The 14,604-nt window shown below is 38.0% G+C and overlaps 1 protein-coding gene across 2 annotated transcripts in view; it reads right to left on the bottom strand.

Moving 5' to 3' along the window:
• The window catches only part of CRYBG3 (crystallin beta-gamma domain containing 3), a 107,453-nt gene that overhangs the window by 73,799 nt on the left and 19,050 nt on the right, over positions 1-14,604 (bottom strand). For both annotated transcript variants that reach the window (XM_079100531.1, XM_079100532.1), the window contains exon 3: positions 2,248-2,681. In XM_079100531.1, the coding sequence (XP_078956657.1) occupies positions 2,248-2,681 (434 nt within the window). The remainder of the gene's footprint in view (positions 1-2,247; positions 2,682-14,604) is intronic.

Raw genomic sequence — 14,604 nt, 5'->3', positions numbered from 1 at the left:
TGATCAACTGTTACATTTCCAAAGCTAGGCCTAGTGGAAGACTATCTCAGCTGAGAGTCCATCAGTCTTTTCCTTTCCTCCTAAATTAAGAATAGCCTTTGTTTGCTGAGGTGGTTCTGGAGAATCACCAGTGATTACTCCATTATCAAAAATGGCTTACCAATAAGAAATAAGAAGCCCAGTTCTACTGTCATTTTCTATCGTTCATTGTCAAAGAAATAAGCTTCACCAAACTAATCAAAACCAAAGAAGAAAAAAATGCAAACTTTCCATTCTATTCAATTCTCCATCATTTAAAATTACTTCACAATACTGGATCTCAAATACAAATGTGCAGAAGTCACCTGGAGAAGTTGTTAGAAGTTTTCTGGGCCCTGCTCTCAAAAATGCCAACTTTTCCAGGGATCAAGCTTTTCATAGTGCTACTTTAAACAATCCCATACAATGAATGTACGATTGAGCTATTTTTCTGTTGTTGGACATTTATTTTTAATGTTACTATAAATGATGTTTTAATGAACAACTTTGTTGATTTACATCATCAGAAAAAAATTTTAAAGTTCTTGTACATTTTAAAGTTCTTGATCCATAGTGCCAATTCCTAAAACATGCTATCAAATTACATCCCCCATTCCCAGCAGAGAAAAAGAGCTCTGGCCTTATCTACTTTGAATCATGAAGAATATTTATTACTAGTGTTATCAATTTAAGGGAGAAAAAAATTCTCAGTTTTCATTTCCTCGGCTTCTAGTGAAAACAAACTTTTTCACTTGTTAGTGGTTTATATTTCTAGTTGAATTGTTCATATTGTTTGCCATTTTTATTTTCTATTATGTTAGTATCAAAACTGCTGACAAATTAATGCATCCTCTGTCATTTTTGTATATGATTTTTCTCATTTGTCATTTAAATTTATCATTATTTTTTGACATGCAGGAGTTTGAAAATTGGGATTAATCTAATCTCTCGATCGCCTTCCTGATGCCTTCCATTGTTATTACACTTAGAAAATGTTTTTTCACCAAAGTAAAATAATAATTCATAGATTGTTTCTCTTAGTCTACTTTTTAAACATTTGTAACTCTATTTTAATTTAAAAATGTGAGAAGAAACTTTGTTCCTCCAAATTGTTAACCAGTTTTTCCAATAAATCCAATTGCAAGGAGAATGCAAATGTCCTCACCACAGGTTTATATTATAAATTTATGAGAGCCTATTTCCAGACTGTTTATTCTGCCCATTTGAATATCTAGCAAACATTACACCCGTATGGCACAGCTGCAGTTACTACAGCTTTATCAGTATATTTCAACATCTGGTAGAACAAGCTCCACCACATCACTTGACAGGCAAACTCTCACCGATTTGGGTCTGAGTTCTTAGACCTGTGAGTTGGGTCTGATCTTATCTCATAAGCTTGCTATGAAGAATTAGCTAACAGCACACACAGAGGACACTTTGAAACCATCAAAAAAAAAAAAAAAAAAAACACACACACACACACACAGTAAGTTATCATCTATACATGACAACAATATTATTGATGATCTCTTCAAATAATCAATTCTCAGGTGAGGCTAAAATAACTCAATGAAACAGATCCCTATTAGTTATGAATGAATACTCTTGTGTTAACAAGATGCCTGATGTACTCAACACTGTTAAAAACATTTTTGGCTCATATGAATAAAAGGAAAAACAAGTTGCTTCCTGTTCATTAATCAAAGAAAAACGGGTGGTGAAATGCTCAAACTCATGTAAGACTTCTGTTTCTCAGAGCTGTGTAAAAGGTTCATAAAGCTAGTTTCATGAATAGAGTCAATTTGTTTTCTTAAATCCTTTAACTAGGTTTTACAAAGAAAGGATATTGAAAGAATGAAAATAAAAACCTTAGGCCCATTCTGGTTCCTAAAATAGACATATTGAACACATTGCCTGTCCTAATGCAGAAGGAATTTAGACAACCAAAAACACTCCCACTCAAAGAAGGCTTAAATTTGAACAAACCAACAAAAACTTCTACTATGACAATTAAGCACCTAAAAGGCACAAGTCCTGGCCCCGAAATAGCTGAAAAGGTCCTAGATTTCCAGGATGGTCCAGAAAATCTTAACACCCTTTACCTAGTAGTAAGGACATTACCAAATACTTTTTCCAGTTCCTTCAATTAATAAGAATTAGAACTTATGTTTAAAAGGTATGTCCGAAAGCTTGATTTTTTTTGGCTCAATTAAATTCTAAACTTACTTCAATAAATCGGTGGTTTCCTGTTCACTGTCCTGCGTTGTATCCAGAGAAAAGGTATCTGAGAGTTCAGGGGAGATAGACTCTTGTTCTTCTGTTGGAAGTGCCAGGGATCCCAGTGGGCCACTGAAAATCTCCCTCTCCCTTTGGATCCCTTCCTCGTGACTGTCACCATGAGTCTGAGAGTCTTTTTCATTTTTATCATGGTCATCTTTGAAAGAGGACTGCTTAGCTTCACCAAGAGATGATTTTCCTGAGATATTGAACAAGTTACCAAGAAACTGAAAAAAGCTCTCCTTTGGTTGTCTATCAGTTTCCCCTGTTTTGGTATCTGAGGTGGAACTAGAAAGAAGATCATTTGCCTTTTTGGGATCTTCCTGTGTTGGAAGAGTGATCAGTTTCTCAGCATGGTTTATTTTCTCCTCACTTTGATGAATCTGAAAACAAAGTAGAGAATAAGAAAGCATCATCATTTAAAACACAACACAGATTGACCTGCAAGAAATTATAGCACAGACTGTGCCAGACACCAGGGAAACTTTGTGAATCAGAACAATGGCTTCTCATCCTTTGGACAGATTACAATCCACTTAAGCACAGTCAGTGTGACTTGAACAAAGCCATAAAGCAGATGTGGAAAAGAGAGAAGTACAGCACGTGTGAGTGCCCAGAGTAGGGGTAACCAGTTCACATTTGATGGAGGCAAGGGCAGAAGAGGTAAGTGTAGGAAGTGTGCCCCCTGAAGGGGATCTAATAAGCAACTAGGTGATGCTAGTGAATCTGAGTGAGTGAGTGTATGTGTAAGTTTAGTGAGGCATCAGCTTCTAAGAGCTTTACTGTGAGTAGGACCATGGTACAAAAGTGAGAAGTGAGAGAAAAGTAGAGAGATAAGTAAAGGCACAGATCATGGTAAACCTTGTTGGGTATTTAAACTTGTTATAGCACATGGGATGTTAACCAAACATCTAAATAAATCTTATCATCTCAGCATTACATTAATCCATGAAACTGTCACTTTTATGTAAAATTGTTCTTCAAGAATAACAGAAAAGACAGTAACTTGGTGCTATCATTCAGAGAAAAAGCCCACTGTGACTCCTGCATGGTAAAACATGAAGTCCTGATAATGTGTCAATGCAAAACAGGTAGCACTGGGCATTCTTTGCAGACGTCACACACTTCCAGAGGTTTGTTTTGCTTAAAATTAAGTTACTGGTAAAGCAAACTCACGTTCATATGTGTTCTGCACAAGAAAAAAAATCAAACTGTTCCAGCAAAGACCATGCTGGCATTCCACTTCACACTCTTCCCGGATTCCAAAAAGCTTTAGGCCAGCGTGCCAACTCGCCCTGCCTTCCAAACATGCCTGCTCACATACTTGCAAACGGAATGCACATCCGACAGTATCTGTCACCTGTCATGCTCACGAGTCCTTACAAAAGGAAAGCTCAGAATGAGTCAGAAAAAGATCAGAATACCAAGGTAAAACTACCTCAGGGCACCACAGGTTCACATGACAAAGTTTTGTAAGAAGCTCATCTTCAAGAAAGCAAGAACACCATAATTATAATTTCATTTGTTCACCTCGTTCCATGTTTGAATCCACGTTTCAAACAGCTGAAAGAAGCGTTCCACGCACCACAAACTGCATTTAGCATAAGAAAGGTTGAGAAAGTGTTCAGAACCTATTAACCCAGCGAGCTGATTTCAAGTAAACTATACTTTAAGTCTGTGCCCACCTTAGTGGCAGGGGGTAGTTTTAAGTCAACATGAGCACTTTTCTGTCAGGACCTTAACGTACTTGTAAGGCTTGACACTGAAAATATCACCAGCCTTTCGGAGTCACTACAAGTCTCAACTTCTACAGTTTCAATGGTAATTTGACCCTACTTATCTCCTCTTCACTCATTCAACCTTCTGCTCCTGTGACAGCCCACACTGTAAACAGGCAGTGCCCCCTCCTCAGCTGACAGAAAGCCCAAGTGTGGCAGAAGACATACCCAAGCACATTTTGAAAGTGCTCACACACAAAAGACACTTTTTCTCTTGTCCTTGGACTATTCTATTTAATTTGTTTAATTTCCAGCCTCAATATTTCTCCCTGGGTCAAAATGAACTAATGCTGTAACATGAATAAAACTGATTGTTTCCTATAATTAACAGCCTGTACCGCTGCTTGAAGAAAGTAAACTATGGGCTGCTCACTAAAACATCAACATTCTTAAAATTAGAGATTCACAAGTGAAATTTTATAAAGTTGGAGCAATGTTCTTAAAAGTAGAACATGGAGATTCGTTTTAGACATCACTAAACTCTTGAAACAATTTATTTTTGTCAAAAATAGTATTTGACAGACTCAATTATTATTTTCACTTGACCATTCCTTTCAAATCATAATATTTTACTTTCCAAAGGAGAAAGACACATTTTGCTAACGAATACCTGCACATTTAAGCTTCTTAGAACTGTGTACAAATTTTTAAAAATCATTGTTTCTTCTTAGTCTCAATTTTCAGCTTCACTATTCTAGAATGTCTATAAGTCTGCCAAAGAGCATTTTTTCATTTTTCTGAAATGTCTGAGCTGCTTAATTTTTCCCTCAAAATCTTAAGAGAAATTTTTCTCTGTAATTAAAATAATCTCAACAAAGTTTTTAAATTTACAAAAAAGGAGAACGGTGCTAGTCGATGTAAACACTTACAATAAAATCTGTATTTATATAACTAAAATTTTAAGTTCGATCGAAAACAGCTGTTCTTTGCCCTAAGCCTAGACAGCAATGCAGTTCAGCCTGGCACAGGCCCTTATTAGGTGGAGCCCAAGTCCGTCTGCCAACAGGACTGTCTGCCATTGTTCTAACAAGTCAGCAGAATGAAAAATACTCAGGATTCAAGCAACCACTAACAAAACATCACTTCCAGTTTCTCTTAAAGGTGCTGATATTCTGCATACAATACATGAATGCTACCACAAAGGCATATGTATCTTGGGAATTTGAAAAATTTTTTCCTTCATCCGCAATATGTAAACGAGGCAAATTCATCTACCTGTTCTTTTTGCTACATGCCTTATATAAGGAAATATAGAAAAACAATAGAAGCACTGATTAATATGACTTAGCTGTGGCTGTCAGGAAATTTACAGTCTAACAAGAAATTTAGTCATCATTACATCACTGTATGGAGTTTAGAAGAGGTTCATACACAACAAAGGACATAATCAATATGACTAGAGATGGGGAGAAACCATTGCATAAAGAAGGTAACATCTGAGCTTGCTCCTGAAGGGCCAAAAGAGCATTTTAGACACACAGTATGCATGCACAGACACAGATGTCTGAAGGATGCTTAAAATGGCAGGAGGATGGCCAAAGAACACAGAGGATGGAGAATGAGGCCCGATAGGGTGACCAGCCACAACTGAAGGGTGAAGGATAACAGAATCATAAATGACTGAATTCTTTAAATTCAGCAACTATTTAGTAGTTAAGTAAAAAATGGATACAGGAAATAGAAGTGGAGGTGAGAAGCAGGGCTTTTGGAGGGGTAAAGTTAAAGCAAGAAACCATTTGAATGTTGAACATTCGTTCATGTTGAAGTTTGGTCCCCTAGTGATACACAAGTTGAATGTTGGTAGGCAGTCAGAAATACAGCTTAGGAATGCAACTTGGCAATACACTGTGTGCAGGGGAATGGGGACCAGTGAAATGGCTGTAGAGGGGAAGAAAAGATTAAAAAGCAGATTCACACACACACACACACACACACACACACACACACACACTAATCAAAGAAAGAAATGAAAAATGCAAAAACAAGACTAGGTTACTCCTTACAAAAGAGTGGTCTCCTAAAACAAGGGGAAAAGAATACTTTCAAATGCACCATGGAGTAAAGAATGTTTTAACTACTGACAGATTTTTTTTTTTAAATGGGGGCTATCTTGCTCACTGATCTTCAGAAACATCAGGCACACGCTTGCCTTGCAATTTTGCCCTTATTCTCTCTGCTTAGAATAGTCTTCCCCCAGACAATTACATGATTTGCACCCCCTCACCTCCTTCAGACCCTGTTTAAAGGTCCTACCATTGCTACCTAAATTAGCAAACATCTGCATTCCAAAACTGTTTTATTTTCCTCCTTGTACTTGCCAAGAATATATACATACAACTTTAAACATCTGTTTTTTTTTTTTTCCTCTAGAAAATAAAATCCAAGAAAATAGACATCTTTTGTCTGTTTTATTCACTGCAGTATCGCCAGCCCATTGAAACATATCTAACAGTAAGAAGTGCTCAAATATTTTTTTGGAATAAAGGAATGACAACCACAGACAGTCCCTAGGAATGGAAGAGAAACAATCCCAATGCCTCAGAAATCCATGAGTCCAGTCCTAAACTCAAGGTTCTCTGCAGTGAACAAGCTGCAAAGAAATCAGAAAGCTCACTAATTCGAAGGGAGTCTTCTGAGAGACTTTTAACTTCAAAGAAAAATGACAAATGACAACATTTAAAGTTCCAAAAAAGAAGAAGTAGCTTTTGTTCCTGTTTTTTGAGTATAAGGGAAGGGATACACTTGTTGGAAGGCAAGGGATGACAGGTTCCAGAAGAACAGCAGAAGGTGATGAGCCAAAGAGATCAATGTAGTCCCTACACCACCAATAAGGGGAAGGTTTAGCCCTGGGGAGGAGTAGGGACACTTCCTCTTTCTCCTAAAGTAAGAAGGCTAAACCGTGGGTGATTCTGTAGGAGTGGACACAATAAGAAGATCCAACAAGTGGCTGTGATCTCATGAAAGCGGAAGGAGAAATAAGACAGACCGCAGAGGTAGAGCTGGCATCCAGACTCCCCAAAGTAAAGACTGGGAAGAGTGTTTCTGAGGAATGCAACCCCTAGTCAGCAACAGGCTAAAGCAAGGTGAGCCACGCAGCACTTAGGGGTAGTGCAAATTTTAAAGAATTTATTCATTCAATAAACAACGAATAAGACACTATTCCAAGTATTTGGATATGAGAGTGAAAAAATACACCCAAATCCCTGCTTCCCTGGAGCCTACACTCTAGTAACGTAAGAACCTTTCACAGGTCTTATCGGCATTATTTTGTCAACTCCTTTAATGTCCTGAGGCAGGTGGCAGATGCTGCACCAACATGATGACTGGTACAGTGAACATGGTCAAGGTATAGGGAGAGTCTCCAAGTCTGAGTAAAAGACAAAGAAGGGCCAAGTGGCTCTTCCTTTACTACCTCTAGCACCTGACTTGGGAACTGTGCATAACAAGGACAACCCTCCAGTACACCCTGACCAGTTCCTTGGCACCCTCAATTCCAGTGACCTCTGCTTCCACTAGACCCACTCCTCTGGCTAACCCTGGCCACGTCTTTACCATCTTGACCCACCTCTGACCCTCCACTTCAGACAACCACCAGTGTCCAGACCTGCTCATCTTTCCAGCTCTTATTCCACACCACGTCTCCAGCCTCACCACAGCTTCTGCCCTCTGATTCTTACTCTCTTTCAGCTCTCACAAATATCTGCATCTTCTCTATCCAGTTATCAAGTATTGTCAATAACCTCAGAGCCTCTTTCCCTTTATCTTTGGTCACCTCCACTCAGCAAAATCCCAGTCTTTCTTTTCCACATCCGTGAATGAGTCTTACTTTAAAACTCAGTAAAAACAGAGAAACAAGATGCATCCCATTTGTTTACAATAAAAATGAAAAAAAAAAAAAAAAACCCAACTCAGTGGGTGAATGCAAGCTATGCAGATGTAGGCTGCCTACAATTCATGTTTTACAGCCTTGGCTAGAATCAGTCTGAAACCATCACCCATTTCCTATAGCAGTGATTTCAAAACTTTCCCACATCCCTTAAGTTCCCCACTCCACTCTCCCTGGCTCAAACCTACCTATTTCAGAGAGTCACTCCATCATAGTCCTGAGTGTGCCTCTCCTGTACCTGCATTTTGGCAGCAGCCTCTGGGCTTCTTCCTTCACTAGCTGTGAATGACAGAATGGAAGGACTCTACCCTGGTGTCTCCTCAGAAACCTCAGTTGCTCATTCGCTACACTAACATAGAGAGACAGCCTTTTCTCTTCTCACTACCAATCTCCTCACAAAGGAGGTATTAACCCTCACCACTTCCCTTTCCTCCAAGTCCCTGCTGCCTGGTTTTTCTCCCAGTCACGCCATGACCACAATCTCTCGGAGACACTGTCCTACTTACTGGTTCTATTTTTTCCTGTCCTAGCATTATATTACGCATCTGAAGAATGTGAGATGGAATCTCTTCCTGAAAACCATTCTTTCTTTGGCTTCCCTGACATTCAAACTCCAAGGTGTCCCATCTTCCTCTCTGAATATTCTCTCAATCTCCTCCAAGATAAACTCATTGTAATCATCCCTTATAAACCATATTCCTCCTATTTCCACCTTGGGTCCACTTTATCTTTATGCAGTTCTCATGAGATCTCATTTCCCACAGATGCAATGGTCCAGATTTCCCCCAGACTTGTACTCTCAGCTCAAACTTCCAAGCTGTGAACCTGCACATCTCACCATCAACCAGATGTTAATCTCCATCTGGATGCTTCACTGGAAACCTCAAAACCAATATACCCCAAACTAAACTTGACTAACCCATATTTCCATTCTTCCATTTTCTAGAAACTATAAAATTCCCACTTCCTGTTAAATTCAGACAAAATATCAGGACACTATGACCCCTACCCTAGAATATTGTTGGCAGTGGCCTAACCGATTTCCTTACTTTCATTCCTGTTGTCCCTTCAGTCCACTGCCCATTCAAAAGCCTGCATACTCTCTTAGAAATCAAAGACAATAATTCTTAAAGTCTTTCAATGGTTGTGCATTGCTGTCAAACTCCCTAGCATGGCATTTGGGGTTCTGGTGAATCTGGCCCCTGAAGCCTTCTCTAATTTCATCTCTTGATGCTCAGGCTTGGGATGCTTACTGCCAGCATAAGCATTCTCATTCATTCTCCCTTCCACCCTCTCTCTCTTCCTTCCTTTCATTGTCTCTTACTGTATTATCTCTTTGAATACTGCTAATCCAATTGCTGAGAGCACTTATCCCTCCCTCTCTTTGGAAAATTCCTACCACAACTCAAGGTTTTTTTGTTTTGTTTTGTTTTGCTTTTTGGTTCTGGGGATTGAGCCATATCCCCAGCCCGTTTTATATTTTATTTTGAGACAGGGTCTCACTGAGTTGCTTAGAACCTCACTCATTTGCTGAGGCTGGCTTTGAACTTGTGATCCTCCTGCCTCAGCCTCCTAAGCTGCTGGGATTATAGGTGTGAGCCACCATGCCTAGTCACGACTTAAGGTTTTCAGTGTGAAGACTATATGTGTTCTTCCAATGGATATCCCTATCAGCCTATGTCTTCTCTGCCACCACAGAGTGAAAGCAAACAACTTCTTATGCTGTTGTCATGAGTAGGACTATTACCTTAATTATTAACTGGTACTAAAATTTGGCATTCAAAAACTAAAACAAGTTGCTTTCTAGAGAATTCTACATAAGATTCCACTAAGACATCTGGCTGTCTCATATTATTTAGAAAATTTGCTAACAGTTGAAATTCTACCACTAATAGTTGAAAATTTTGAAAAAAAAAAAAAAAAACTTCATCATGAGATTATTATTACTGCTATCTTGAATTACAGTCTAAGTGATGCTAAAGTTTTAAATACCAGTCACCCATTGATCTTTGTCATAACTGATTTAGTTTGTGATGAGTTGTCTGATTAACTCCATAATCACTACTGATGTGCATTTGCTTTAATAATAAATGAATTTTACAGCTAATGTTAATGTGTAAAGATGAACTATTTATATTTCTATTGTTAAAGTAAATTCTGCTTGAAAGATAAATTTACATCTTTATCACAGAATAGATTTTTCAACAGAAAATGAGAGTAGACAAAGCAGATGCACCATAAATTATTTTGCCCTACCTAAGTTGGTTATGGCTTAACACAAAAATAAAAAAGCTATTTGCAACTCCTATATCATGACACAACAATGCTAATAATTACATCTGAGATGTCATAAATAACTCTACCAATATTAATTAAAAACCTGAATTTCACTTTTTAAAAAAAGAGCTATGGAATGGAATCAGGTTTTATCAATGGAATTACTTTTACTGGCTTTTATCTCCACTTAAGTTTTAACACAGGAACAAAATTATATATACTGTACTAGATAAGTGCCCTTAACCACAGGGTATCCCCAAGCACTCATCTATTATATAAATCAGAACCAAAAAAAAAAAAAAAAAAAAAAAGGTGGAAATTGCTGATCTAAATTTAAAAAAAAAATCAGTTATATAGTAGAAATGGATAAGGTCAGGAAAAATGAGTTGTTTGTTGGTGTTGATAAAATGAGGAAAAAAAACAAAATGGTAGAATTATTCCCAGGTGCCAAGATGGGATAATCTAATAGTATCTTTTACTGGGACAGAAAATAGAGAAACGGAAGGAAGATAGGACTAAATAAGTTCAACTTTGACTTTGTCAAAGCTTTTACCCAGTGATATCTGGGAGGAAAGGCTCATCAAAGAACTGGCTCTATCACTTTGAAGCTCAGGAATACACCTTGGGTTGGATAAAGAGATGTGGGCTTTGTTATAACCCAAGATGTACACAGAAATCAAACTTGGCAGCAAAGAACAAAGCAAGAAGAGAAAGGAAGAAGCCATGACATGAGGGGAAAGCCATTCCTTTCTGTTATGGTGTAAGGACTTATTCAGTAAAATCAATGAGCCGAAAAATAAATGTTTTTGATCCTCAGATTTTTGGAGTTCCCTCTAATGTTATAGATTCCATACCTGGAACCTGTGGAGGCAAAGTTTTTCACAAAAATATCTAGAAGGGACTTTTAAAATACTTGATCCTTCCCAGTTTCATTTTATAAGGTATTTAAACATACCACAGTGTAGGACCATTCCAAGTCTACATAGGCTGAATCTGATGCAAAACAAACCAAATAACTTACAATACTTTTGACATCCAAGAACTCTGACCAGCACCAGCCATACTAAAAGACTTAGGACCTAGCAGTCCCGTTAGTCACTTGGACAGTATAGTGATACACACTGCAATCTCCATTTTAGGTATCCTGATAGTACTCTATAAAAGCAACCAAGAGAAAAGGATTTTGATTTCTGGACAAAGTTCAATACCTTCTTATATACCTTCTTTCTGAAACTTTTCTTTCTAATAGCTGATTTCTATACTGTTCACCCAGAATAAATCACTGCCATTCTCAAACAAAGATGTATTTCTAAGTTTTACCCAGATGTTTTATTGTAAGAAGGCAACTATTTTTCCTGAGTTAGGGTTAGGGTTAGGATTAGGGTTAGGGTAAGGGTGCCAGTCCACTGCTATGGGGCACAGGTACAAGCTGCAGAGAGTTTAGCCTTGGAAGGGAAAGAGGGATACCCATTCCTCTGAAATGGGCAGAAGGGGACAGGGCATTATAACATGCTTCCCCCACTTAAATAAAAGTGATGTGAATGCATCAAGAGGCTAAGGCTACAAACAACGGTAAAATGAGAACCAAATATCTGAAAGTTTCTCCAGGCAGATACACAACATGATTAATATAAAAGAAAAACATATTCCAGTAGATGGATAGATTCAATGTTATAAAAACAGCAAAATCTATGCAGCATGTAAGTGGTATTTTAAGAATCACAAATTTCATGATGCCCAAAGATAATTATAAAATTATCTTGTATTATATTATAAAAATACAATTAAGTTTTGTAGCTCAAACTTGTACCCTAGCCAACTATTTCTGACATCTTGAGTTGGCATCTTAAAGGTCAAACACTCATAAGAAGATATATACAAGAATATATTCATTGTATATAAATGTATTATAACTCAGACTTGGGAAAAAAAATGCATATTTTTTTCCTTCCCACAGAAGGCATTATCAAATCCAGGTTAACATGAGGGAAGCATGGTGAGAAATGCAAATTGCCATGGAGTGCTGTTTCAGAAAGTATTCTCATTAAAAAGTAGACAAAAGGCATGTTTTGTGCCACTTATTAAAGGAAAAATCTTGAATTGAAAATGTCCAAATAGCAAGAAACTCAATGTTATTGCCAACTCTTTTTAACTTTCTTTTCTCCCCCTAAGGCATGAGGTTGAGTGTCAGCGTCTGTGTGGTTAGGTTGAACAAAGTCTATCAGTGGTTTTCAGAAGGATGGGAAAAAGAAAAAAAAAAAAGTCGCATGGTCCAAAATGCTACCCCAGATAGTGCCATGTGCTCTTTTTATTATGAGCTAATCTAGGTTCCCATGCATAAGGCTTCGAGTCATCGGCAAAACAGCCTATGACTATGAGAGGTATTTACTTAGGGACCTAGATCCCAGCATAAAATTATCCTAAAAACTAAGATATTAAGAATGTAGAGAAAGGATTGCTAGTATGGACTAAGATATTAAGAAAAAAAGGAAATGACTGTTAGCATAGATGCCTAGTCACTATTTTTGCCACCATAAATATTTACTAAATCCACAAAGCTATAACTTTCTGGAGCAAATCTCTTAAGTGGAAAACAGAACTACTGGGAATAAAAAGGTTGAATTTATCCAAGTTTGAAGACTGATGATATTTTTTTCCTTAGGAAAACTGTAGCTGAAAGAGCAGAACCACAGGAATAGCCTGAATAGGGAAATAAGAAAAGACCAAGAGAAGAGGAGGGAGCAAAGAAAGCAGGAAGGTTTGGTGTAGGTTGAGGATTTAGAGGCCATGAGGAACTAAGATGAACAGACAGGAGCTGGTAACCAGAGAAATTTCCAAGTTTGAGGTCTCAGAAGCACAGCCTTCCTATGAAACAACATGGGCGAAGTTTCATATTTAGTATGAGAAGTGAAAATCTTGCATAGGGCAACTTAAGGGCATATAAAAAATGAAGAGGAAGAATACTATAAAGCATGTACAATGGTAAACTGACAGGCTGGCTATCTATGGGTTGCAGAAGAGAAGTAGGGGAAAGATGTTATAAACCTGAGAACAGGGTTTAGTAGCCAAACTCACAAGGGAGTAAAGAAAAGGAAACAGAGTGATCAAGGACTTTTTTCTCTTTTAATAAAGTAAATATTTAATTTTCCACTATCATGAAGAAGACAGGAGGAATAAAGGATGCAAACTTGATCCTTATCATAGTTAATGTACTTGAACTTTATACAGGTTTCAAAAATATAAAAAAGTACCCATATTGGTAATTAAAATTTCAGACAACTGTTTTTTTGCTTCTTCTGCTAACCAAGCTAATTTATCCTGAAATCCTTAGAAAGTGCAAACTGTCCCTTTGACTGATTGTTACAAATCTTGTAAAAATAAAGCAACTGGGATCAAAAGCCATGACTGTAGGACAGCTACCAAAACATGATCACATATCTGGCTAAAGAACACAAATATCCAGTTCCTATGAAAAGAAAGGCTGAAACATTTATTAATTTTCAACTACTCATCAGTAACTGGGTGATAGGTATAAGGCTTATATATTTTTTGTGCTTGTCCTATGTTTTAGTCAGCCCTTTTCACAGATATGACTAAAGGTTCTCATCAGAACAATTTTAGGAAGTTTATTTGAGGGCTCACGGTTTCAGAGGTCTTAGTCCACAGAAAGCCAGCTCCATTCCTCAAGTCTCAAGGTGAGGCTGAACATCATGGTGGGAGAGTGTGGCGGAGGGAAGCAGCTCGCATCATGGTGACCAGGAATCAAAAACTCCACTACCCAGATGCAAAAATATACCCAAAGCCATGCCCCAATTCCCACCTCCTGCAGTCACACCCTCCCACTTCAGCTACCACTCAGTTAATCCCTATCAGGGGATTAAATCACTGATTGGGTTAAGACTCTCACAACCCAATAATTTCTCCCCTGAACCTTCTTGCATTCACACGTGAGCTTTTGGGGCCACCTCACATCCATACCGTTAACAACCAGCAAAGAAGGCCAATTTATATGTAATCCGGCCAAACACATCTATCACAGAGTGATGGCATGTGGGAACATGTAATTCATTTCTACCTCCCCAAAACCAATTAATAGTTGTCTGCATTTCAGAAATGCAACCTACATCAAAGAACTTCCTAGAGAAAACAGACGGTGATAGTCATGTAATATGATTTACAGTTTAGAAAAGTAAGGCTCAAAGAAGTGAAGTTCCTCAGGTGAAGGCCATGCAGCTGGTTAGTGGCAAAGCTGAGACCACCACTCTTTAAACTGCCTTCTCAGGGTTCTTTCCATCCCAATCCTGCCCCACCTCATGATGCAAATGTTCAACAGGGCTGGGTTGAATTCCACATAAAAGAATAATA

This window comes from Sciurus vulgaris (genome assembly GCF_902686455.1).
Source record: "Sciurus vulgaris genome assembly, chromosome: 10".
Lineage (NCBI taxonomy): Eukaryota > Metazoa > Chordata > Mammalia > Rodentia > Sciuridae > Sciurus > Sciurus vulgaris.
This window is presented reverse-complemented; position numbering and strand designations above follow the sequence as displayed.